The 26776-nt window shown below is 38.0% G+C and overlaps 1 protein-coding gene across 20 annotated transcripts in view; it reads left to right on the top strand.

The window, feature by feature from the left end:
- Positions 1-22454, top strand: part of LOC101850774 (SWI/SNF-related matrix-associated actin-dependent regulator of chromatin subfamily D member 1) — a 36144-nt gene extending 13690 nt beyond the window's left edge. For 5 of the 20 annotated variants that reach the window (XM_035973522.1, XM_013090555.2, XM_005091325.3 and 2 more), the window contains 17 exons: positions 1823-1852; positions 6002-6034; positions 7673-7705; positions 9818-9917; positions 10382-10424; positions 11291-11413; positions 12186-12245; positions 12670-12729; positions 13553-13672; positions 14182-14283; positions 15674-15835; positions 16363-16460; positions 16819-16873; positions 17207-17287; positions 17777-17899; positions 19023-19124; positions 21309-22454. In XM_035973522.1, the coding sequence (XP_035829415.1) occupies positions 1823-1852; positions 6002-6034; positions 7673-7705; positions 9818-9917; positions 10382-10424; positions 11291-11413; positions 12186-12245; positions 12670-12729; positions 13553-13672; positions 14182-14283; positions 15674-15835; positions 16363-16460; positions 16819-16873; positions 17207-17287; positions 17777-17899; positions 19023-19124; positions 21309-21377 (1394 nt within the window). In that variant the 3' untranslated portion in view covers positions 21378-22454. The remainder of the gene's footprint in view (positions 1-1822; positions 1853-6001; positions 6035-7672; positions 7706-9817; positions 9918-10381; positions 10425-11290; positions 11414-12185; positions 12246-12669; positions 12730-13552; positions 13673-14181; positions 14284-15673; positions 15836-16362; positions 16461-16818; positions 16874-17206; positions 17288-17776; positions 17900-19022; positions 19125-21308) is intronic. The other 15 variants (XM_013090575.2, XM_013090561.2, XM_005091330.3 and 12 more) reach the window with 5 other exon arrangements.
- The last annotated feature ends 4322 nt before the right edge of the window (positions 22455-26776 follow it).

The raw sequence follows: 26776 nt of genomic DNA, 5'->3' as shown, positions 1-26776 counted from the left end.
CTCTCTCTCTCTCTCTCCCTCTCTCTCTCTCTCTCTCTTACTCTCCCTACCTCTCTCTCTCTGTATGTGTGTGTATTCAAGTGTCTTTGTGTGATTTCGTTACGCCCACCCCATTTTATTGCCCTCCCTTTATGTCATTTTAAAGGTCGGCTCTGTCATTATGTGGTGAATTGGCCTGTTTGCTCTATGCATACATCAGCTTAACCCAAGCCATAAATCAAAATATACCTGTTGCGTAATGTAGCAATCAGCATGATCATGGAGACGTTCTCTTTTGGGAAGACAGGGTATTTGGGTGTGTGCTTGTGTAGGGATTATCAATGGGGGTTTACTTTTCTACCTATTTCTGGTAAAAGTCTAGGCCGACGTGGGCCCTGCACCCTGGCGCTCATCCTGGAATTCTACTCTCTGTGAGACATGTGGGTCGCTGTGACGTCATGTGAAACATGTGGGTCGCTGTGACGTCACGTGAGAAATGTGGGTCGCTGTGACGTCATGTAAGACATGTGGGTCGTTGTGACGTCATGTGAGAAATGTGGGTCGCTGTGACGTCTCTTTAGAAATGTGGGTCGCTGTGACGTTATGTGGGTCGCTGTGACGTCATGCCCAAAATACATTTTAACGTTATTTTAAGGTGGGGTGGGGGGCTGCTTAAAGTTTGCAAATGTACTTGGGAACCACTTGTCGTCATCATTTATTTCTATCTTCGTGTTATGGTATTTGTTAGTTCAGAGATGTAATTGAATGACTTACTGAAAATGCTTCCAGGACGTAAATGTTGGTAACAGGAGGAAGACACTGAGTTTATAATGAGTGGGGTGGAAAGGGGGATGTCTGTGTCCAGACTGAGATGTCAGTGCCGTATTTGTATAGTCGTGGCTGACTTCACGATTTGTTCTACAGGTTCATTATTGTTCCCCTGTTTTGCATGGTCAGTAGCTGTCATTTAGCTGTGGTTGTTGCATCTTTTGTGGGACCCCTGAAAAAAAAAGAAGAGAACAGGGTCCCGTATATCATTTTTTTTTTAAAATTTGGATGTGTGTGATCTGTGTCAGATTTCACATAATATATTATGTCGCCTCGTACTTCAGGTAGCTTCCATAAAGGTTATGTTGTGACATCTGTTTCGTCCCTCCTTGATGTTTAGAAAAGTATTTCATTTGCCTAATTTTAAAAACAAACAGAAAACAGTCTCCAACAGAACTATTTTATGAAGCTGAGTATGTTATAAACGTATTCCATTTTTGTCCACCTTTGAGTTTGAGGTCACTTTAAGGTTATGGTCAGGTGACACCTACGCATGCGCTATGTAACCGTGATTTGATACTGGCTGATAATATTGACATTATTGTGTTGAGCAGTACGACATTGATAGTGTATGTTGAATTTGTATATATTTGTTCTTGAGCGTCGGTGTGTGGTACTTCGTGCATGTATGAATGACAGTTGTTGATGTATAAGAGTCGTAAGGGGAGGGGGGAGCACTTGCATTCAATACAGGCCAATCAGTGTTTGTGTGTTTGAGAGAGATTTTGTGTGTGTGTATGTGTATGCGCGTGAGTGTGCGCTTGTGTGCATGTGTGTGTTTGTGCGCATGTGTGCGTCTGAGAGAGACTGTGTGTGTGTGTGTGTGTGTGTGTCAGAGAGAGAGAGGGGGGGGGGGGGGGGTTGATCGTGAGACTGTTGTCTTTGGGCTATGTTTCAACATACCCCTTGACGGGAGGAGAGAAGGGTTATATTTTACAATACACCTTGTTGTGTCTCTGAATGTCTCACAAGTGTGTGAAATATTCCGCCCGTGACTGTCCGCCTTATTACTCAGGTACTCCCGTGAAGACCAAAGACGCCAGCTGTGAGTATTATGACAGAGGATCCCCAACCCCCTTTTGTGTCGCATGCTCCTGCTGCTGCTTGGTCATAGACATTCATTGTACATAGATAGCTGCATGAGCCTGGTCTTAGTTTGTCATTGTTGCAGTTTGCCATGTGATCAGGCTCCATGGGCAGTGTTGTTGGAACGGAGGGCTGAATGGATTTCGTTAGCTAAACAATGGTCGTTTATTTATTTATTTATTTTAATCTGGGGTTTTCTTTGTAAAATTTAATCTTTTTTTATTTTCATTCATTATTATATTTTTATAAACGTGTTTTGTCGGGGGGAATAAGTGCGCATTGGTGATTCATTTCCACGGGTGATCCAAATTTGATTTGGTTTCTGAACCTGTGTTTGTAGAGTGTTCATGAAGTTTTCCGCCCTGTCTCTCTTTCTTTTTCTTTTTTCTTTTTTTTTTTTTTAAGGAGATGGCTTTGAAAGGCTCTTTCTTTTTAACCATTGTGTATTGAACGAGACTTACAACAACGACCGATCCTCAGAAAGGGGATAGTAGTAAGTTTTGAATAATAATTGGTGAAACAAAATTGACGGCTGCGTTACAAAAAAATATCGCCAAAGCTCCCTTTCTGGTGTGGTACATGCCTCTGCTGATTGTAGTGAACACACGTGCTAAGAATCGCTTGATTTTGCGTTGTTTCTTATCCCATTGTGCACGTTGTTTTCTTTTGGGGTGTTTTTGTGGGTTTTTTTTAGGGTTTTAAAAAAAAGATATTTTGGAAAAAGCTTCTCTGTGAAATTTATTGAATCTGTGATTGAGTCTAATATCGTATATATATACAGCTCCGAGTGTCTCTGCGATATAATTACTGTGGTATTTACTGCTTGCGAAACATCAAAAGAATGCATCCTGGAGAGCAAATTAAGTGCGTTTAATGTGTGCGCAATTTGTGTGTAGGATTCGGATCATACATGAGCGTCTTTGAAAATCTGATCTCGGAGTATTGGAAGGGGAGCCTGTACTGTGTTTTAGTCGTCTGTTTTACCAAGTTAGATGAGAAGGAAACAAACACTTATTCATTCGCATTTTCACTTTTTAGCACAGTCTATCATTTAAGGATCGTTTCATTCTGATAACGATTTTATAAAGAGTAATCTAGGATATTCTGCGCCAAGTTGGATTGCTGTTTGTGAACCGGACCTTCTCTCTCTCTCTCTCTCTCTCTCTCTCTCTCTCTCTCTCTCTCTCTCTCTCTCTCTCTCTCTCTCTCTCTCCCTCTCTCTCTCCCTCTCTCTCTCTCTCTCTCTCTCTCTCTCTCTCTCTCTCTCTCTCTCTCTCTCTCTCTCTCTCTCTCTGTCTGTGTGTGTGGGGGGGGGGGGGGTCTCTCTCTCTCTCTCTCATTTCTTCCTATTCTACCTTAAATACTCCTTTTACCGATTGCTTTAGACGGACTATTATGATTAGTCTCCTTTTTCTCACTGTTCCTGAATGACTGCCGGGTGTGGTGCGGTACGACGTTATGAGCATAGACTTGCATTCTTTTGTGCCGCTTTCTTTAAGCTCACATACTACATGTACTCCCTTTAAAGGACGCCTATTGAGGCGATGAGGTGGGCGGTAAATGTGCCCCAATAAAAAGTGGCAGTCTTACCAGAGTGGGGTTAGCGTTTACTTTTTCATTCAGCTCTACGAAAAATTCACTCCTGTACTTGTCCTTTCTGGGTAACTAATTCGCTTGGTGTTTGGTTAATGGAAAGTGGCGTTGGTGGTATGATAGTTGCATGGAATTACCAAAACTACTAACCTTACCCGTGTTCTTCTGTCGTTAATGTTCAAGCTTTCTTTCTGGACATGTTATGAAAGGAGTAACTGTGCTTGGCCCAGGCCCTGTATTCCGGCCGTATATTTTTTTTAAACAACTGCATTCCATAATCGATGTTACCGTTGCCATAACCTTGCGTCCACACTTACCTCCCTAATTGTGTTGATAGTGACCGGTGCAAAGTCAAGACTAGTCAGTGTGGTTTGTACCCCCTTCATATTTTGTTGCATTTTGATAGTTTAGTCCATGGTGCAGTGGATCATGCACTGACAGCATTGGTGTTTGGCCTGAGTAGGATTTGCATGAGGGGTCGGGGAATGTTTGTTCTAGATCTCAACAGAGAACATTTTTGTATCATGAAAGTGATGTTTTGCTTTTTCCTTAAATTGGGAACCCACTGGCCTGCACGGTCAGGGGTCCGCTTACTAGGTCGGGATTGTGTGTCTTGTTTCGCCCTGTGTCTATGGTGTTGTTAAGCCCCTTTACCCTTAGTGCAAGGGATGTGAACCCAGTTCCTGTGCTGTGTGTCAGCGATTTTTTGTCTTCCTTACGAAGTTTTGTTTTGTTTTGGAATGAGGTGTCCCGCCTCACAGCCATGGTTGCTCAAACTCCGAAGCTCTACAAAGATCGCCCCGAGAAAGATGTTAATATTTGTCAATGGCAGTGTATTAACATGGACAAGGTCAGCGGAATTGCAATGAAAGAATACTGGAAAAAAGGAAGGGACTGGAGACATGTCTGAGCTGCTTCTGATTTTTTTATGGTAGTAAATCCAAGCAGAAAAGTTCCATATATGGTGTAGCATCTACGTGTTGCATAATTGCTAAATGTATGTCCTTTTCATGGAGAGCCTTCCATCTTACTCTGTCACAGCTATTGTTCTTTCAGCCAACTCTTTGGGTTGTTGGGTTTTTTTTTTTCTATTTGAAACTGCTGCCAAAGTGAGGCCCTATGTATTTGCTTTGTGCAGATTGGCCAGTGATAGTTAACGGGCTTTACTTATTAGCTATTCCTTCTTGCCTCTTGTATTTGTTTCTGCGTTGCTCCTTTTTGCTGCTCTCAAAAGCGATCTTTTGAGACTGTTCAGCTTTATTGTTGGCTAAATGTACGTCCCAAGTCAGGTGTGTTTTGCCTTTTCAGATCCTGTTCTGTGTTTTACCTACTCCAATGTCATTTTTTTCTGACACAGTTCTACCACATGTGTGTTAATATGATTTCATTCCCCTGCTCAGGTGTGCAGTATTTCTTTTTTCTCCCAGCCCCAGTAGCTCTGTGCTGCTGTCATTGAATTCTCTTTTGTTTTTGCAGAAAGCTGTTATGTTTTGCTAACTTGTTGCTATTGCAAATGTGAATGGGTTTGCCAGCATGCAATAACGTTGACCCATGTCCTTAATGTTTTTAAACTGTTTTGAAAGCATAATCATTTTTATCAACTTAAGAATGCTTAGAGAATTGAAAAAACACACACACACGTTTTTCTTTGGCCTAGTGAAATGCTCTGAGGGTACTCTCAAACTATAATTTATTCAAGATGTATTTTATTTGTATTTTCCCTGTCTAGTGTTCCTTATAGGAAATGTTTTGAGATAGACTGCATTCTTATGTGGTGACATACAACATTGCCAAGGTGTGAGGCGATATGCTTTTAGCTGCTTATATGTGTGTGTCTACAACTTTATTTGCATGACCAGCATTTTTGTCCATTGGGTCATGACCTACAACCCATTCGAATAAGAAGAAAATTCAGTTTAAGTTATGAATGAAGTAATACATAGGTTTATGATAAATGTAGATGCTTTGTTTTTGGGAGAGTTTTTAAAATTTTGTTTTTTTAAATCTCAATGTACAATGCACTTTATGAAAATATTGTTATATCATATTGTCTTGGACATTTTTTTGTAAATTTGGAATTTCAATGGTTTGGAAATCAAGATACAAGCCATGCCACAATGTTGTGAACATTTTTTTGTGCCTCTGATTTTCAGAGGACCGTTTTTTTAATAATGTTTTAGTGGCTCGAACAATTTCTAGGAATGTTCAAAGTTGTTTCCCATGTTTTATGTTTTGTTTTCTTTCTTTTCTTTTTTGTGGGGGGGGGCTCTGTGATTATGAATAATTTATTTCTTTTCCTTCCTGCTCTGAACTTTACTTACTGTTTTAAGTTTGGGGGGGGGGTAAATTTAAACTGGTGTTTATCAATTTTTTTGTAAGTTTGATGCAAATGTAAGTATTGATATGTGACAGCAAACTTGTTTCAGTGGTGTAATTAAACTTAAATTTTGAAGCCTTGTGGATTGAATGTCTATCTCATTGCCTTTTCTTTATTCAACCTGATCTGATATTCCAGGCAACACGACCACTAAGTCCAAAGAAACATCTAGTAAGTTTCTTCTCCAATCAGCATGCTTTGTTCATCCCACTCATGACTCCCCTGCTATAGTTTCAGCTGTCCTTGGATCAAATGGAAATAAATAACCATGCCAACTAACGTGATTCTTTCACCCTTGGTTGAGTAATGACCTTAAGCATGTGTCTGACACGAAATGAGATTCAGACATCACTAGAAATTTACTTTTCCTCATTTGTTTCATCTGTTCATTTTGACATGTTTAGGACTTCAGCATGTGTTATTGGTCATAAATCAATGTGACTTGAATTCATTAGTATTGAAATAATTCATTACGTTGTATGGGTAAGTTGTTTGACTCATCATCAAATTTCAAGTGCCCAATAGTCATGCTTCGAAGTGTTTGTAACACCTGATATTATTCATTTGGTTCCGGAAAGGCATCTCCAAATGTATCATTAACGTGGTATTCTAGACCCTCAAAAATAAAAGCACAACAGAAAAAGGTTCATGACAGAAAATTTCTTGTTTGCCTGCTGCCCAGGAAAGGATGTCATCTTCTTACAAGTATTTCTCAGCCTCAGCAACTAACATTCACTGGATTATGAGTTTGTTGTTTTGAAACTGAGCATTTTGAGCTTGCAGGCATGGGGTAACAACACATTTAAAAATATAAGAAGGCATGCTACGTTGACCTAAATTTGACGTTTCTTAACCTTAACTGTCTAGCGAATATGAATTTGTGGTCCTTTTGCAGTCAATCGTTTTTAAGACCACTTTTTTTAGTAGAATTCTGTCAGTGATGTGGGCCTGTGCATCTGTGTACGTTTTCTTTGGGGGGGGGGGGGTGTCCCCTCTTTGAGTGAGGGTTGATTTCTACTAGATTATGTTGGCGGGTTTTTGCAAAATGTTACATTTTCGTTTGGAGGTAATGTTTCCCCCACCTGTTTCAAGATACCCATTCTTTCTAATTTCAGTTATTATGCCTCATTAAAAGTATCATAAATATTTTATTCTGAGGCCATTTTTGCATCTTAGGATGGGTTTCTAACAGTTGATGTGTATACTACAGGCAGATATGTTAAAAAGAAAAGAATAATAGCAATTGTTCTGTGTAATCCTTGCCGTCTTTTGATATTGAATTTGATAGCCTGAAGACTGAGGAGTGGATTTTCTCCTTTGCGTCCTATCACAATCTTGAAAATATGTTCACAGATTACATTTTTGTCAATGAAGCATGAAGGCTCAGTCATAATGTTGGAAGAGGTCGGGCTGGAGATAGGAATAAAATAACTCTCTGAATGCCAATAATTCAGTTTGCGATGTTTTCTTCCAATATGAATTAATTGGTCTGTGCAAGTATTTTCATTCTCATCCTTTTCTTCATAGCATTGATTTTCAGTTTGATCTCATGTTTATACAGTTCTAGACATACTATATCAGCTTAATCTTATCAGAGAAGGACAAAGAGGGAGCTTGGCAAAGGAGCTATTTAGATCTATCTCGACACATTTGATTAGTTTTTGGGGAACTCCAGTGAAGTCCTCTTTTCTTGTAGTTGAATGCTCAGATGTATTCAGAGGGGAAAATTTATCATTGAGCATCACCATTAATGATTTCAGTCTACTGCAGAGGACTGACACAATACCTGATCCCATTGTTTCCTTTCAGGGAAAAGTGTTGGAAGAATAATCATCGTAAAAAGTACTGTTTGAAGTCGTTGCACAGTTTTCGTGTGTTTCTTTTTAACTGATTTCTGAGTAGCATCAGATATTTTTATCTGCTTTTACTTTTAGGTTTGAGTTCGTCCACATTTTTGTTTTGCCTTTGTTCTTTAAAGAATGTTAATTTTGTTCCTGTTTCCCAGTTGTTGGAGTATTCCTCTCCCTATAAACAAACTGCTTTTGATTTCTGGTTCATCAGATCAAAACACAGTAGCTACATGTGTAAACTACAGTTGTGTATGTTTTGTTTCAAATTTTCTGTCAAAGGTATCATTGCAAAGCATGCTTTGGCAGTTAGTTTCATTTATTAATGAAATACCATTTCTTTGCCCGTGCCAAACCTTTTTGAGAATTTGTACTGTTCATAAAGAAAGAAATCCTCCTTTTGTCTGGCATGGCTTCTTTTCAGTTGCTCATACCGAGAGGCATGATTACTGTTTTAGAGACCGTGTGCGCCTGCTGTACCCATTGCCATAATGGATGACAAGTTACAGAATTCCTATTTCAGCCAAGTGATCCCCGTTTTAAACTTCCCGTTCTTCATTATATGGTTTCCTTTATTTATTTTCAAAATGTTTTTATTTGTTCACCCGTTCTCCAGCTTTTGAGTCTTTCTTTACTACTGTTCTGGTTCTTTAAATTTGCATAGAGGATGTTGATGTTAAATGTGTCATATCATACTCTTTAGTTTGTATAATAAAAATACATACAAAAGAACTGGTTTTCCCCCTCACAAATTCGTGTGTTATTGTTCTTACTAAAGATAAGATGAGGTGCTTGTTGGTGTATATTCATGTAATTGATTTCTTTTTGCAAGTTTAGTTTCGTTTTTTATTTTGGGAAAAAAGGAAGTCATGTTGATATAATTGTCTTGCAAGAAATGAGCCTTCACTGTAAAGAAATTTAACACAGCTACTTCCGGCCATGTTAAAAAAAGCACTCTCTCGTAAACAGATCTGTTGTCTTCTTTGAATGAATAAGTCTATGTGATCTGTAAGAAAGGAGTCATTATTGAATCTTCTTTTTTATATTTCCTCTCATGGGCACTTACGATTGAAAGAAATTATCAAATTAAAGGGATTTCACAGTTTTTATGCTGTAAAAACTCATTTTTGGAAACTCAAACTAAATTTGATGCTCTGGAAAAAATACTGTACACAATATGCAGTTTCTGTGTAAAAAATAAGGGGGTTTGGTGCCATAGAAAATATAACCGCTTGAGATTGATGGAAGACTTGTTTGTAATTATCTTTTTCTGGCTGTTTTACATTATGACCTGTAGACAAAAGTATCAGCGACAGGGTTTCTTTATTTGTTAAGGAATGTTGATTAGGTGCTACTTCACAAGGTTTTTTTTCTTTACTTTTACTTCTAATGACTGGGTACTGGGACTTGACTAGGGACTACAAAGTACAATTTGACACGATTTATTAGACATTCTCTACAATTGAATAATTGTCTTTGTTGGGGTCTAAATGTCTATCATTTGGTATACCTCATCACAGTGTGCCAGCCTCATAAATGCATGATATGTTATTTAATGGCAGAATTTACTAATAAAGGTTTGAATATAATTTACAGCATAATATATGTTTACTAAGATTTATAGATTCTTATTTTCAATGTTTGTTCTATTGTCTCACATTGTTTTTTCACTTTGTTTTTCTTTATTGAGCAGTTAAGCTTTTGAGTGGTGTGTGATATCCATTTTCAACTGCCTTCTTTGCACTGTATTGCTCAGCTATCAAAGGGCTGCACAGGAAAACAGATGTTGTCCTATTTCCAGCCATTAAAGTGGACCCCAGAATATTGACGAGTCTCCCCGAGCAATTTTGAATTTTTTTCTCTAAGAGTTTTTTTTTCATCAAAGTATTGATCAACAGCTGTGATTTCTCATTTTTGTGCTCTGTTGAGAAATAATGGTCACTTGTTTTGTCTCTAATAGAGTATTTCTTCCCCCCCCCCCCCCAAATGTATACAGTCTACTGTTTATGCTGGTTTGGGGTGGAGGGTTGAAGTGAGTGGGGTTTTTATTGGGTTATTTTTTCTTTTCTGTTTCATGACTTTTGGTATTGGTTTTTTAATCTCCTAGGTATGCCTCGGTCTGGTATGCCGCCTCCTCCACCTGGAATTGGGATTGACCGGAAGAGGTCTGCCACACAAGACCTCCGACCCTCACAGGCCATCAAGTCGTAAGTACAATGTACTGCTGGATAGGCTGGCTTACTATTTTGTACTGGTCTGTTTCGTTTTTTTTAAATTAAGTTTCCTTGTCATCTATCTTGTTGACAAAAATAAATCTTTCCAGAATGCAAATCAGTTTCGCTGTTTTCTAATAGCTCAACAATAAGATAAGAGGAAAATTGCAGAACCTAAATGGTATGAGGTGTTCTGACTGAATTTCTCCGCTTCCCCTCCTCTATTTTCTTTCCATTTGAAATATCGTGTTGTTTGTTTGTTGTTGTTTTTGTTGGGTTTTTTTTTTGGGGGGGGGGGGTTGGGGGGCTGCTTATGATTTTTGTCTTCTTGCAGAATCTACTTGTATGAAATCATCCATGCACTTTTATCCTATGGCCTTAAAACTTTATATTATTGCTTTTTGTGTTTTTTTATTGTTTATATTTCTACATCTACATTCTTTTTCTTTTATCCACAGAAAGAGAAAGAAGAAAATTGCAGACAAAATTCTTCCACAGAGGGTATGTGGTTTCTAGTTTTATGAAAGGGTGTATTGTTTTTGTGCTATGCCTTTCCAGGTTTATACAGTAAATTAATTGATATGGAGTTACGGTTCTTATCGTAGTCCAAGGAAATTTCCATTTTCTAAATTAGCATCTATTGTTCAGTGTGGTCTAGGAGAGTATACCATATCATTGATTAAGCTCGAAATCATGGAGGAAGGCATTGGAATAGTTATCAAGTACTGCTTTAGTCTTTAACACAGAATTATTTTCCACATTGTGACAAAATAAATTTCCAGATCTCGTGAAACATGTTTTATGTGGTTACACGCAAAACATTCATAAAGCTGCTAAAATTGTGTGAAAGAGGAAGTAGTTTATACATTTATCAAACATTTCTGAGTCAAAATAAATCTATTCGGATTAGTAAAAAAGTGCATTAGCTGTTATGCTTCATGCGCCCATCTATCAGACCGAATGCTGGGACTGTCCACTCGGGGACCAGGCAAGTTTCACTGGAGGCTCCCGTCATCCACTCAGGGTTACAGAGTTAAAATTGTCTGTTAACATCATTTATTGTATCTTCTGAAACAAAGTTTTCTGTTTATATTTGATTTGGAGGGGGGTTTTTTTGTTACTTTGATCATTGCTTTTCAAAAACGTCAAGGCAGGAGTGTGTTTTTAAATGGACTTAAAAGTTATGCGTCCAAATTTAAAATTCTGATCAATATTGCCCAAGGAGTGGGAAAATGTTGTTTTCTTTGATTTCATTATTTTAATGAGTGTCTGGTTTCACCATGATGCTACACATATGTTGAATTGATTGCTTGTATTTATATTTTCATGATTCCAATGTCATTTGTTCACATTTTCCTCCCCACAAGGTGAGAGATCTTGTTCCGGAGTCTCAGGCCTACATGGATTTGCTTGCTTTTGAAAGGAAATTAGATGCTACCATCATGAGGAAGAGACTGGATATCCAGGAAGTGTTGAAGCGGCCTATGAAAGTAAGTAAGAGTTGAGAAGTTTGTGTCTCCTGCTCTGTTGGAATTTCTTCTAGTCAAACTGGTTCTTTTGTCCGTTTATTGAATTTAAAAAAAAATATATTGAGCATGTGCAATATAAGTTTGATGATGTCTCTGGAATGTTTGTGTCCCAGTATAAATATAAAAGTAATTATTTTGCGGTGTGAAATGTTGATGTCAGCTTTTCATAACTTTATATAGTTTCCTGTTTTGACTGCATGTAAATGACTTATAATTTTTCTTTTTATATTTCGTGCCTTGGGTGACTGGTGAGCCCTATACCCAGAACATATTGCCCATTTTGATTCATTTGATAAAGCTTGAGCCAGCCAATTTTCCTTCATGGAGTGACTAAAGTTACCATTTTGGCACAGTTTGTTAAAATTCTCCAAAATCAGACATGTTTGTTTTATCAATTCATCGAATATGTCTGATAAGTTGGATGAAAGCAGGCAGTCGTATAGCTAGAAGCTTACAAGTCACATAGCCTAACGAGGTCAGATTTATTTGTTTGCATAAAGAAAACTATAATGAACGGTCTTGATTTGGTTACCAGGGGTCAAAGGTTTCTTTCATTTCAACTTCAGAGTCAAGTTAGATGAAGCCAGGCAGGGGTTTACTTGATTTAGTATGTACTGAAGCTGCCATTAATTAATCAATGCGACCTGATTCAATCCTGTGAATCGTGTCGATGTGACCAATGTGCATAATTTGCAGTTGATGGTGATTTTATTTTATTTTTCTTATTTTACAGCAAAAACGCAAGCTGAGGATTTTCATCTCAAACACTTTCTTTCCTCCAAGGGAGGTTGAGGTGAGGCTTTGTCATTTTGTACTTTTGCTCATTTGTTTATTGTAATGTTTGTTCATGAAATGGATGCAATGTTGAGGTTCTACCACTTCAATTATACTGGATTTGGTTTTATGTATTACTCTCTTGTATATAGCTAATGTATTAGATGCATAACTGGTCTTTGTCTGTTACCATAACGTAAATTATTTTTGTGTGTGTGTGTGTTTGTTTAACACAGGTGTTTTGATTTGTTTTGTATTGGGGGTTTTTTTAGGGAGAAGGGAGGGGGTGGTCTTTTTGTTTTGAAAAGTAAAACGTGTAGCAGTTTCAATGCTTGCAGTGTGTTGCTTCCATTATTATTTTGATCTTTAAAAGTCTTTGCGTTGATAGTTTGCAAATATGCTTGCCTGTGTTTGATCATTCCTTTCCATTTCATGTTTTACAGGAGGGTGAGGAATCTGTTCCATCTTGGGAATTGCGTGTAGAAGGTCGACTGCTGGAAGATGTGAGTGAAAAGAAGGAAAATGTTGTTGTCATGTGCTACAGTCTTGTTATCAACATTTGATTGGAATAAAGATTTTCAATTGTCCTTGAAAATTGCAGCTATTTCTTATTTCATAGTTACCTTTCTGCAATCTTACTTAAGGATGACTGAAATCCAAATTGAAAGTAGGGCACCTTGACGCAGGTGAAAATGGTTTGCTTGATTTATTTCTTTATCCCCTTATTTTGATTTGGACTTATTCAAGAACTCTCCGTCCTCTCCCCTTTTCCAACCTCCCTCCCAGTGATGTTGGTCGCGGTAACAAATTTCCCCCCAATTAAAGTGATAGATCTGAAGTCAAGAAATAGCACATGTGAATGACTACTCAGATGTAGATATGTCATATTTGCTATTCTGTTTCATCTAGTGTAGAAGTATTGTAAAAGCGTATGGAGCTTGCTGTTGGGTGGGGATATGCGCTGTACAAATAAATTATCATTAATTATTATCTCTGCTTTATTTCTGTCTTACTTTTCCTTTTCTTGTCTCTCTTGACGAAGTGCTTGTGTTAATGGGGCTGTAAAAAACACATTTATGTCATGTTTTTGTTTATAATTATTTTGACCAAGTGGTTTGCCTTGAGTTGCCGGTGTCTTGTACTCCTATGATGCACTGAATTCGTACCAGAACTGTTTTTTTCTTTTTGGAACTTTTATTCTTTAAAGGGGAACAAATTTCTTTGAATTTCAAGATTGTGATTTTAGAGTTTGTTGTCACCTTTGCGGCTGCTAAGTTTGAATTTTTACCTCTGAAATAGTCACATTGTTTCTTGTTGTTATTGCAGGCTGCTTCTGCCAAGCTGAGTGATAGCAACAAAATAAAGCGCAAGTTCTCATCATTCTTCAAGTCTTTGGTGATTGAGCTTGACAAAGACCTCTACGGTCTGGACAATCATCTCGTTGAGGTATACTGTTTTCTTGTTTTTTAGTGCACAGCCATTCAGTTTTAGTGATCGTGGGTAGATTAGATCTAGCGGTGTGATTTGTTCGGGAATGTTTCATTTACCTTATGAGTTGTCTTACATCATAGTGACAGGTAATTTTTCTTTAAATAATGACTCTAGTACAAGATGTCTGGCTCAGATATGATGCACATGCGCACTGAAGTCAATCATTTTTATCTAAAATTTGCATTCTTTTTGGGGTGGGGGGGGGTTAAAGAAGTTTTGTTTCAGATTGATTATTCTGAGCATATATGTAAACCAATCAACTTGTAAATTTTCTAGCGAAAGAAATTCAGCATTGTATAAGAATTTGTTTCTTTTACTTATATTTATGAATGGTGTTGTAGAGGTACAACAAGGTTGAAATCTCATCAGTTGAGTGTTTGTTTTCGTTTTGTTTTGTTTTTTGGGATGGGGTTATGTAAAAAGAAGGGCTGTATTTTTAAATATATTGCTTGTTTATTTTCCAGTGGCATCGTACCCACAGCACTCAGGAAACAGATGGGTTTCAGGTGAAACGACCAGGAGACCAAAACGTGAAGTGTAAGGTCTTGCTGATGTTGGATTATCAGGTAAGAGATTTGTGCTGTTGAGCTCAGCATGTATCTTGTTATAATGTCTTGGACAGACTTTTTAAAAAAAATGAATGCATGAATAGTTTCTAGTTTCGCAAATTTTACTTTCTATGCTCTTGGCCTTAAATCTCTTTCTCTGTGTTGTAGTGGGCTCATTTTCTTCAACATATACAAACATGGTTCTGTGGGAATGTCTTCCTCCAATTCTTTGCATTTACTTTGAAAATATTGTGGCAGGTTCATTCACAATGAATTATTTTTGTGTTTGATCTTTTGCGTTTGAGGTTTTGTTTTAAATTTGCAATTTCAACTTTTTACCTTCAACTGTGATGTGAATGAATTTATAAAATCATAAGAAAGTTTTATTCAAATGATTTTGTAACAGGTTTTTTCAACTCTGCCAAATGCATTGGAATAGATTTTGTGCAGGGGTGTTTCTGTTCCCATTGTTTCTTAGGATTTGTCAGATTAAAAAATATTACCTTTTGAATTTCTGTTTTGTCGTTCAATGTGAGATTGAGTTCTTGCATTGACAAGTCTATTTCTTCTGTAAGGTTTTGGGGTAGTGCTTGGTTTTTGTCACATCCTTTTGTGTTTCTTATGATAGTCTTTTATTTTCTTGGAACCCAGCATATGTTGCATTAACCTTTAATCATAAAATATGTCTCATGACAGAATTGTCCCACCTCTTAGATACAGTCAGGCCTGTCAACAAAGTTTATTCAAGATCACAGAGAAAAGTGACTGTTATAGACTCTCTTGGCCGCTATGGACAGGGTCTGCATTGAGGTCATTTACTAAGCTTTTCAAAAGCTGTTATGATTGTATTTTTTGGTTTTAATGAAAGCTCATGACAGGAGAAAGCTTTCCCTATTGCAACTTGTTCAAGATGATTACAAGAGTTATCTCACCCCATGGGTGATGATACTTGTCTTGCGGTCACCATAAATCATTTTTACCCCCCGTGGCGGTGCCACTGACTGTTGTGTCTTTAGGCCATTCCCGAAGGGGGGGACATTTCTCGTTCATGCACAGTTGAATTGTAAATGGGTTGATTCATCAATGTCACGCTCATAACTGTGCCTGATCTATAAAAGGGAACTGCTGCTTTTTCTTTCCTAATCCTTACTGTTGTCATTTTGCCTCTACTTCTTTTGTATGTTTGTCACACTCTTGTGACCCACTATTTCCGGGGTGCCTTGATAGTCGAAGCAGACTTTGTGCTGTTGAAGCTAGAGAGGTGAACAGAGTAAGTCTGAGTCCCTGTAAGGACTTCTCTGTTGACATCCACCCCTTGGCGCTCATATGACCTTATGCAGGTACGAGTGCCGTAAAACCTCTACTAAAAATTTAAAAGATAAAATCGTATTTACTCTTTCTGTTACAGCCATTACAGTTCAAGTTAGACCATCGCTTGGCTCGACTGTTGGGTATCCACACTCAGACACGGCCCTTCATCATCAGTGCCCTGTGGCAGTACATCAAGACACACAAGCTGCAGGACTGTCATGAGAGGGAATTCATCAACTGTGACAAGTACTTTGAGCAGGTATAAAGATAGTGGTGAACCAGCTCTGAGAGGCATGTGTTTACCTGTACTGCCCCCATACCTTTTTTTCCCCTTTTAATTGGTTTTTTAACTTTTTAATTTGACTTCCGTGTTAATGTGGACATGAATAGAGACCTGCGTCCATGATATAGTTTATTAGAGATTTTTGTCAGGTTTCTAGTTATTTCATGTTGTTCTGCTGCTGTCAAGTTTGTAGGAATGATTTGTGAGGCGTGCTGACAAAATGAGTTGCTTCTCGCTTTCCACTTAAGGTTTAAATCCGAGAAGTAACTCACTTTGTCAGCTCGCTTCACATTTCATATTTCGTTTTCTTTGACTGGTCAGTTAATATTAGTTCAATATTTACACTGGGCAGCTGTAAATATAATATATTGTTGCATTGCTTTGGGAATATGACATACTTTGTTTATCTTAAGATCACAATCATGTTTCACACAGGCTATTTATATTTCCTTGCACCTATATGGTTTGACTTTGACCTGGATATCGAACTTTTGTAACTTCAGATCTTTGAATGCAAGCGCATGAAGTTCTCAGAGATTCCCTCTAAACTGCAGCCGCTTCTGATGTCACCAGATCCCATCATCATTCACCATGTTGTCACGTAAGTCTAGGGTGAAGTCTCTTGGTTCCTGCCATTGTTGTCAACAAAAGTTGAGCTTGAATACTGAAAGAATGAAACAATTGCTCTTGTTTCAACACAACCTTGCTCACTGAGTTTGAAGCATGAAAAGTTCATTAATAGCTAAAGAAAATTCATATTTCTGCTAGTTGAACAAGCATCTCAGTATGTTTCCAGTCACACAGTATAAGTATAAATGTTATGTGATACATGTTCTTGTGAAAAACTTAAGAAAATAAGAAAGACATAGGTATGATATGCAGTAGGGATGAACAGTTTCATGCTTTTCATGTAATGTGCACACACGTTTTGAATATTTATTTTTGGTACTGCTTTTCAGGGTGGAAGGTCCTGATGCAAAGAAAACAGCCTGCTATGACATTGATGTTGACATTGTGAGTAGTATTGCTTCTGTTTATAAATATGGTTTATTTCTATTTGCCTTAGCTAAAAAAAAGTCTGTGTTATTGCAGGTGTCATGTGCATTATTTTACCTTCTACATTCTGACACCTTTAGATTTTCTTTTTTCTTCTTGTTATTTGATTGAGAAAAATAACCAAACTTTGTTCAAACAAAAAGTTTCATTTATGAAGCATTTTCAAAGTCACCCATAAATCTCAACAGATGATTAATTAACAGATAATAAAGACTTGCTTTAAAAGTTTATGCGTTCAGTATGTCTCAATAACCATAATTCTTATTGAACTTCTCTTTGATCTCTGTACAGGATGATCCCTTGAAACAGCAAATGAGTTCTTTTGTGATGTCCACCCAAAACCACACCGAGATTGCTAATTTGGATGCGAAAGTAAGATGTTTTTCATGAAGGATCCTACTGAATTTGTCTCTATGATTTGTTTGCTGTATAATGTCTTTGACTGATAATTAAGGGAAAGTTAACAAGTGCATGAGTTTTAGGGGGAATGAAAAAAAAGATGTGTCTTATGGTTATGCAACATTGTTGCGGGAAGAAAATTTGCCTCTTAAATAGAGATAAAAGTTCAACTTATGTTTTTAATAGAAAATGGTCATTGTTATGATTTCATTTATCGTATCCGATAGATCTCTAGATTATAAAGGGGGGGAAATAAACAGGTTCTTTTTTCCAGTAAATGGGAGGCACCTCATTTGTTTATTTCAGATAATGAAGACATAATTGGTGTATTTGTTAACCACTTGACTGGGAAATCATATAAATGTTATTTTCAGAGTTTTCATTCTGATTCCTTTTGAATCAGTTGGTAATGATTCCTGTTTTATTCTTCTGGCAATTTATTCGTTGTATATTTTCCCCCAGATCCACGAGACTGTTGAAAACATCAATATGTTGAAAACTCAAAGAGAGTTCTTCTTAGGATTTGCTAAAGACCCTCAAGAGTTCATCAGCAACTTCCTGATTTCTCAGACAAGAGATCTGAAAGTGAGTAGGCCCCTATTTGTTACACATACGAGAGCATGTATTTTGTTTGGGTTCTTTTTTGTCTAGCTTGTTCTTCATCTGTAAATTTTTTTGTCTCTGCTAGTTTGAATTCCAAACTTTGGTTCTGTGCTGGCTGAATTTGGTTCTTGCTAAGTTTTGTTATATTACATATCCAGTAGCTGTCAAGCTTGCCCTTCTACTTGATTACGTATTCTAGATGATATATGTCGGCTTAAGATGTTTTGCTGTTTTGTTCTGCCTTGGAAATGGATGATAGCGATTGTGGAAGAACCCAGTTGTCCTAAGAATGCAGATTTGTGGAATGATATTGCTGAGACACTAGGAATGAGTGGTAAGCAGAAGAAGCAGATGCAAACATCTGGGCCTAAAAAAATGTTTACTCCTTACTATTGTTAAGGCTTTGATTTGTATCTAGGTCAGAATAGAAATTACTCTGGGCTGTCAATGTTTCCACCTTGGAAAAAGATGGGGCCAGAAGAGAAGAGAGTCATTGATGACCATTTTATGGAAACCTGTTAACAAGTGTTAAGCATATTCTTGCATGTGCACTGTCTGAAGGACTACTGAGGTCGATGATAACGGTTCATAGCATAAGATTGATGGTGTTTTTGAGACAGCAGCACATAGGCTTCTGCCCTTGGTCCCAGTGCCATGTCATGGTAGTCGCTCCAGCCTCTGTATTGTCTGTGTGGAAGAGGGTAACCCAGTAGGTCATCTGGTGTGGGGCAGCCACGCTGGTGATGGTTGATAGTTTCTTCTGGGTGTTTACCCAAAAAGGGTGCAGATTCTTGTATAGATAGGTGTCTCATTTAGCATGAGATATTGGTTCACCAAGATAAATTCTGGTTTCCTTCCTTATATACTTCTTTTATTGTCTTGGAGCACTGATAATTGGTTCAACTATGTCCGTTGTTTAAATGTTTGGTATAGGATGTTGTTGAACTAGTTTTCAGTTAGTTTTTCAAGTAGCACCTACGTTTTACCTGTAGTGTAGTACATTGGGATACTGGCAATTCTGAAAGGAAGTAGAAGGAGCAGGCCACAGCAGGACGCCCATCAGAACAGATGATGATTGTATTATATTGTATATTTTTACTTTCAGACCATGACAGATGTTGTGGGCAACCCTGAGGAAGAGAGAAGAGCTGAGTACTTCTATGAGCCTTGGACCAATGAAGGAGTCAACAGATATTTCTATTCACTGGTATGGTATTCATGGGTGCTTTTTTGTTTAAGAGTGAGGCGCTTACGCATCATGTCAAAATACTTTTTATTCAATATAAGCAGTGCTTCCACTCTTCCGTATTTTTACGGAGATCCGTACTTTCTGCCAGTTCCGTACTTATTCCTCCATCATTATCAACTCACTCCGTAAAAATCTGCGACATCTTTGGACTACCGAAATTCCGTAGCAAAAGACCCGTACTCGCCTTCGTATTGTCTTCTATAGTATAAGTTGCGAATATTTACGGTAATTCTCTCTGCAATAGTTTGTTACGGTATAGAAACCTGCCAGATTGTGCATTTCCTGCCATCGGCCATCTGCTGTGCCCCATGCATTCATTGTGGGTTGGTTGGCAGTACATTTTTTACCTGCTGATTGATCAAAATCTGGCGAACTTTTTGGGCCACTTTCCTCCTTTCCATCATTCACTCATTCCTTCTGTCTATCTTCGGATTATTGCCGCGGCTGGAAAATCTGCGCATTGATCAAGTATATTGACTTGTGATCTTAGAAAATTACTGTCAGAAAGAAACTTTCACAAATTTATTGTCTAGATCTAGAGAGATTATCAGTGCGAAGATTCTACGGCACGGGAACGCGATAAGGGCCGCGATGAAAGAAATTTGTGCTAAAACTACTAAAATTAAGAAAAATTCAAAGTAGTGTTCCGAGGTTGTGACCTGCGACATTCAGACGCGAAAATTGAGGAAAATTAGGGTATACGCTGGGTAACTGTATTGTGAAAGTACATATTAGACCTGCATGTTTGCCGACAATCGTCTGAAATCCGACAATCGCGACCCGACCCGCGAGCCGGCTGATGCTATCGCTAGGCCCACCTGTATTATTAGTCAATGTGCATAGTGCGAGGCCTGGCCGACTGCCAGCGCCCCCTTTTTCTCCCGTCAGCTTTGTCGGCACTTTCGTTTTCTATCAATGGTGTGATGACAAATTAATTGAATTAGAGAGAAATAGAAGGGGAACCTGCTTTTTAACATTTCCAGCAATGGAAAGATGTGTGTGAAGAAATCAAACAAAACAAAATCTTGGTAAAATAATAAGTAGTATGGGTTGTTGGCAATCTCTTCAAACAGGCTCCCAAATGCCATTTTCAACCCTCTAAAAGTACTAAATTTCAATTTCTTCGGGGGCTTCGCCCTCTGAACCCCCACCGGGACTCTGTCCCTGGACCCTGATGGAGGCCTATGCGGCCCCAGACCCCCGGCAGAATTTTCCTTACTTTTCAGCTTCAGCTGGTGGAAGCACTGATTAGGTTTGATGTCAGCATAGTGACAACGCGCATTTTTCATTGCCCTGGTCCGGGGTATCTGGGATTGGAATCCCTGGGCTTATCATGTGGTAAAAAAAAACCTTGGAGATCTCATCTGCATGTTGCTCCTTGCTAAAGTGTTTGAGATTTTGTTTGTAGTTTGTAGCGTCGTTAGGCTACCAGACTCGTAATTTTGAGATTGCAGATTTGGGGTTTGGGGCCTCATCTCAGTCCTACACTGTGTCCTTGGGGAAGGCACTTTACACGAATTTTCCATTGGCTTGGTCCTTTCAGAGATGGGCATTAAACTCGTAGGTCTCGCCTCTTAAATAACCTAAGAATGTTCACATGGACATTTACCATGTATTCTGTTTGTAATATAGGTGCACTGAGAGATGGCTTCCTATAGCAAATTCTTTTGGTCAGTTTCCGTGATTTAGATTTCCTTCGAAACAGCATTTGACTACCTGAAAGGTGAAGGATATGACATTGTTGAGGGAAACTGGCTGTACTTAGAAAGTTCATTTGCACTACATGATATGAAGGTCTGTAAACAAAAACACTTGAGGCCTAGAGGGAAAGAGGAGGAAAGTAATATTCATTTAAAGTTGACAATTGATGACGTCATCACAGTTGTTAATATTCTCGCTTGTTCCAGGTTCAAGATATTTATTGTTTAATTTTGGATAAGTTCTGAATGAGGTGAAACTGGTGTCTGCATTTTTAGAAGATGGCGTGCAGAGTACTGACAATATTTACATAAAATCTCAGACAGTTGGTAGATTGTAAATATAGAGCTCAATGCCTTTTCCTTTCCTTTATGTGTACAACTTATTTTATTTTATTTCAAATTGGAGACTGATTTTTCTATTTTTTAAATTTGTTGTGTTTAGGTTCAAACGCGCAGAATGGAGCTGGAGCAGGCCCTAATGATGCGCAATGGTGGAAATGGCAGCATCTGATCATCTGTCTCTTTGTGTACATAGCTTCAAGTCAACCCGCATTTTCATTGATCAATGTCATGCGTCGTAATGACGGTCGGATGATTGTTGAAGTCCGAACTGCATTATTTTTTTAATTTTTACATAATACATCTTTGTAAGAGATGGGAGGGAATTTTGACAAATTGAATGAGGCCTCCAGAAAATGCTCAAAGTTGACATTGCTTGTGCGCTGACTTTTAAGTATGATTTCAGTGCATATTCTGTAGCAATGTGTTTTTCAGTGTCTACCTAGTACTGCAAACATTTCTAATATATTTGGCCTGTGCAGGTTCCCAACCTTACAATTACAAAAAAAATGTTTTATATTGTTTTTGTTAACATGTTTTGTGGCTGTCCATGTTGGAAGATTTGGTTGTTCCATGAAGAGTGACTACACATACTTTCTTTTTGAAAAGACTTATTTGATGTCAATTTGATTATATGTCAGAAGTCACAGCGAGTTCATGCGTCTCAAAATTACTTTCAGCAGAGACACAATTGAGAGTCTATAAAGTTCAGTTCAAATTTTTACACTTTACTTGGGGAGGTCAACTACTCGTGCCCCTTTTAATTCTGTAGAGGTGGGCTTTTACGTATGAAGCCTATAAGGATAGGGTTGTTGACAAATGAAAAAGAAAAGGATAGGAATGCCAACTAGAGTTCAATTGCTTTCTTCGGGTTGTCTCTGTAGTTTTTAATCATGTGTCACTCTAACAACAGATTTGCTAAATTGCTTCCCTTCAAGAACAAACAACAGTTGGCCAGTCCATCCTTTTGTATGATTGATATCTACAATATGAAATTACATTAATATGTGTTGATGTCAGTTTGACGCCACTCATTTATATAATTTAATATGGTGCTATATGAAACAATTTACAGTTTTGATGTGCAGCTGAGAAATACAGATTTTGCATAGTTAATATCAAAGATTGGATTTGGATTTAAATTTAAAGTGGGTATAGTGAGTTCGATTACATTAATGTGTTCAATGTTTTTATGTTTAAGTCATGTATGTGACCAATTATTGTGCTAATAAAAATGTGTACCCTATTACATTGTGTCTTTTCCTTCTTTGTCAGTGGGCTGAGATTTTTCAGCGGATGTTGAAGGTTACAATGCGAACAAAATCATCAAATTAATGTAAACTGCATGATAATATGCATGGAATAAATAAGTTACACCAATTCAATTATCTTGGTACATTTATAAAATTAGTAACATAGCACAGCATCAAGTGTGCCGTCATTTTTTTAAATACAGGAAGTGCAGATTTTAGTACAGATGGGCTGAATAGTGAATATTGTTACCAAGAAAACAAAATTTATGCTTTGCAGACATCCCAAGTCAATATTTTTAAGAATACAATTTTAATAATAATTTCCTTATTAGATCTATCTTTGTTTTGGTAAGTGCTTATGGCACTCACAACTGCATATGGGCATATGAGCACGTGGGACTCTGCTGTATAATTGTAATATATGCCTATATAATTTTATATATATATAGAGAGAGAGATTTTTTTTTCACTCCTCCGATGACATCAACTCATTTGTAGTTGACAAATATGAAGAGTAGCCTGATGACAATACATATAAAGTACATAAAGATACAGTATAATGTGAGTTCATATAGCACCCAATCTGTGGAAGGCTCCAAGTGCTGTACCGTGCAGAATTATCAGTCTCAATACAGCGTCACTGCAGATGGAGATGATGAGAACAAAATTTTGACATGGGGTTCAACAAACCTCTTCTATTTCTATGTGTGATGGTGAAGCACCTAACCACTACACTACTGACACCATTAGAGAGACAGAATGTACATTGTGAGACGACTTATCCCTATCGGTACGTCCTGGGGTCATTTTGTACCCCCATGGTTGTATTCTTCACATTTTAGAATACTTTTACTTTTAGTGTGAAGATCTCTGAAAATTTCAGTATTTCTCAAAAAATCGTTTTGATAGACTGATGCAAAGCGTACTGATCGGATTAACGAGTAAATTTCCTGTTTGGAAAGTGGTGGCACAGAGTTCCCCATGTCATATGGATACGATAGTAAAACACGATGTATGGATAGGGTTAATACAACACACTCACACACACACACACACTCAGCTTCGAGACCCATACACATTATCGTATGCATGAAAAAACTACTGGCGGAGGACAACATTGAATAACTGTCTTGCGTCTTCTCTCTCTCTCTCTCTCTCTCTCTCTCTCTCTCTCTCTCTCTCTCTCTCTCATAAAACACGTTTCTTTTGGGAGGGAGTTCCAAATCTTGGTGTCATGATTGATAAGAAAAACACTTTTCCTCACAAGTTGTTTGACCTTGCCGTGGGCATTCTCACTCTCGTACGATTCTCTCTCGCAAATATGAAATGTCTTGATGTGTATGACTCAGTATGGCTCAGTACGGTCTTTAACCTAAGTTACTTTATTGCTAATGTATTCTTTATCTGTATTTGGGACATGAACGAGCAATTGAGTACAATAGTCTTTTTCTTTGTCTTCTTATTTTTCCTGAAGTCTACCCTTATCGATTTTAGACCATCAAGGGATATTTAACGTACGCAACTTGCACACTGGACCTCTGAAATTTTTCGCCCTTAACCGAGGAGGCTAGGTGTTAGATCTTACCAACTCTAAAATTAGGGGCGTGATTGAAAGACTGCTATAATAAGGGACCAGAAGAACGGTAGACAGTCAAGAATAAATTGTAGAGGAGCCAAAAGGAGGTCCGTGTTTTGTTGGGTTATTTTGGGGGGTGAGGGGGACGGGGGAGAAATTAGAGATGAAAGCAGGTGCCGAAACAGGCCTAGAGAACCGGAAAGGACGAGAAAATTAATATTAGAGAAGGAAAATCGTTCGTCGCTCTCAGGTTTCGAACCCGGGACACATTGATTGAGAGGCGAACACCGTATTTCTAGACCACGAGAGCCCTCAATTGTGTAATCAATTCTAGCTTTAACTGGCTAGCCAATGTAGCTTCATCAATAAATGTGTGATTTGTTCATTTTGGGACTTTTTAAATTACCATTCACGAAGCTTTATTTTGATGACATGGTAATTGGAATCAGCGTCTGCTGTGTACAGACTTTTTTCCTAAGAATTAAAAAAAGGAAAAAGAATTCGACTTGGTTAGGTTGCTTCTCTCCTTAAAATCACAATTTTATTAAACTTTAAAGATATGTGGGTCGGGGGGGGGGGGTATTAAAAGTAATAAAAGCATGTATTACACATACACCTCCTTGGGTAACCTGGTTCCTTTCCGGAGTGGTGTGAGCATTAAGAGTTATGTACCTTAGTCTTACATTATACGAGAAGTATGTCCATTGGATAACTTGGTTGTTTCACACCACTTGAGCTTCAGGTGAGTTCGAGTAGCTTATAGTAATACATGAATACACTCCAAATAATGACTAAAAACCATGCATGGGAGATCCTTTGGTAAGAAAAGTGCCCATTGACAAAGAGAAATATATTAGCACTGGGCTTAAACATTTTCCGTGATACATTTTTTGCAGGAGAACGTGAAGGATGTAAAAAGAGGATTTGAAAGTATTTCTTGGCCTTCGGTCTAAAACAGCAAAGCCAAACACTACGTGGCTCAAGTTGAGTAAATAACAAAATGTTGAATCAAGGGACGGAAGTCAGTTAATTAATAATATTAATAATAACGATTTTTTTATCTTTGTTATTTCCCCTAGACCACTGTATGGTTCCTAACTCAAGGAAGTTGCTTGTGAGCTTGCCGTTTATTTTTCTAATAATTAATAGGAGGTGTGCAGCAGGCTCTCTTCATTAACTTCATATTCTTTATTTCAATAACGCAATAGCTAGATTTGTTTTTCCTGTCACTGCAGTATGTTGCGCAGATCCTGGGATCCCATGCCTAATCGCTACATGTACCTCAGAATTACGAAGTTCCATCTACTCAGAACCTAGATATGAGATATTTGACGAAAACATTTTGAGTTTCACAGTATGTCAAGCTTTTACGAGTGCAATTCTTTGAGCACCTTGATAACTATTACTCAGAGTTATGTATATCGATAGACCTATTGGTAGAGCAGAAGGAACATTTATTTGGATTTTTTTACCCCATGGTACAGTTTTGCCTAGTACCTCAAAACAGCCAAAAATGTCAGATAAAACGTTGTTATTCTAAGGAAGCGTAATGTAAGTGATTAAGAGGAGGTCTACAGATGTATTAGCTAAATAATAAGTAATAAGACTCAGTTAGTATTATCAATGTGATTGTCTATGGGTGGTAGGAGGGTGCCACTGATAAGTCCTTTTTGATTCTTCCTCTCTTTTTGTTGGTCTGTCAGTCTGAATTGCTTTCTCCCTGCTATTTATGTATTCTTCAGGGCCTGGTTGCTACGTAAAGCTATAATGTTTGCATCGATACGCACATTTGAAGATAGTGTCCTGTCACTACACTGTCAGGACATGGGAATAAAACTCACAACGTACATTCTCTGTCTCTTTAACCAGTGCCTGTTGAGTAGCAGTAAGGCACTTCGCTATTTCACATAGAAGAGGTGACTTTGATTCGCATGTCATAGAAGTACATTAATTTCAAATGCTCGCATCTGTCCAGAAATAGCTTTATATATGAATAAATCTAGTTCATCCTTTGGAAGACCCCGAACAAGGATGTGGGACTGCTGTGGCGTTCGACAGCTATAGAGTTGAAAGTCTACCTTGCAGTGATCCTCCCAACCCTGTATGCCAAGAAACGTAATTATTTTCATATGAAATGTCTCGGGAGAATTCTTAGAACTGAATGGCAGGATAAAATACCAGACTCCGGAATTCTCCAAATGGCAAATGTCGAGAGTCTGTTTTCTAAGTTAAAAAGGACTAAAGGAATAAACAATGTTGAGCTGGCCATGTTGAAAAATTGTCTGATTTCAGAATTCTAAAGCCAGTATTCTATCCTGAGCTGCCCTCGAGGAAGCGTAAGATTGGTGCACCAAAACAGAGGTACTACAAAGATACCTTGAAAATGTCTCTGAAAGACTTCAACAAAAATGCTTCAACATGGAAGAGCCTTGCTCCAGACAGACCCAGATAGAAAGCAGCAGTCAGAGTGGGCAGCAAATCATAAGAGCCTTCAAGAATAAGAAATGCTGAAACCAAGAGAGAAGCCCGCTAGCTGGGTACCCCCACAAATTCATAGAAGTGGAGCTTTTAAATCTTCAAAATATGGAGCAATTTTCAGTGCCAGAATTAGTCTCATCGGCTACAGCAGAAGACATAAGACATCTTAACCTTTAATTCTTCTAATTCTTGTGTTTTGCTGGATAAATATTCTTCCCTTCTGATCTATTGGCCGTCGCCAGACATTGAGGGACGAGCTATTAT

The sequence above is a fragment of the Aplysia californica genome, unplaced genomic scaffold (genome assembly GCF_000002075.1).
Source record: "Aplysia californica isolate F4 #8 unplaced genomic scaffold, AplCal3.0 scaffold00028, whole genome shotgun sequence".
Taxonomy (NCBI): Eukaryota; Metazoa; Mollusca; class Gastropoda; order Aplysiida; family Aplysiidae; genus Aplysia; species Aplysia californica.
Note: the sequence above shows the minus strand (reverse complement) of the source record. Positions and strands in the feature narration are given on the sequence as shown.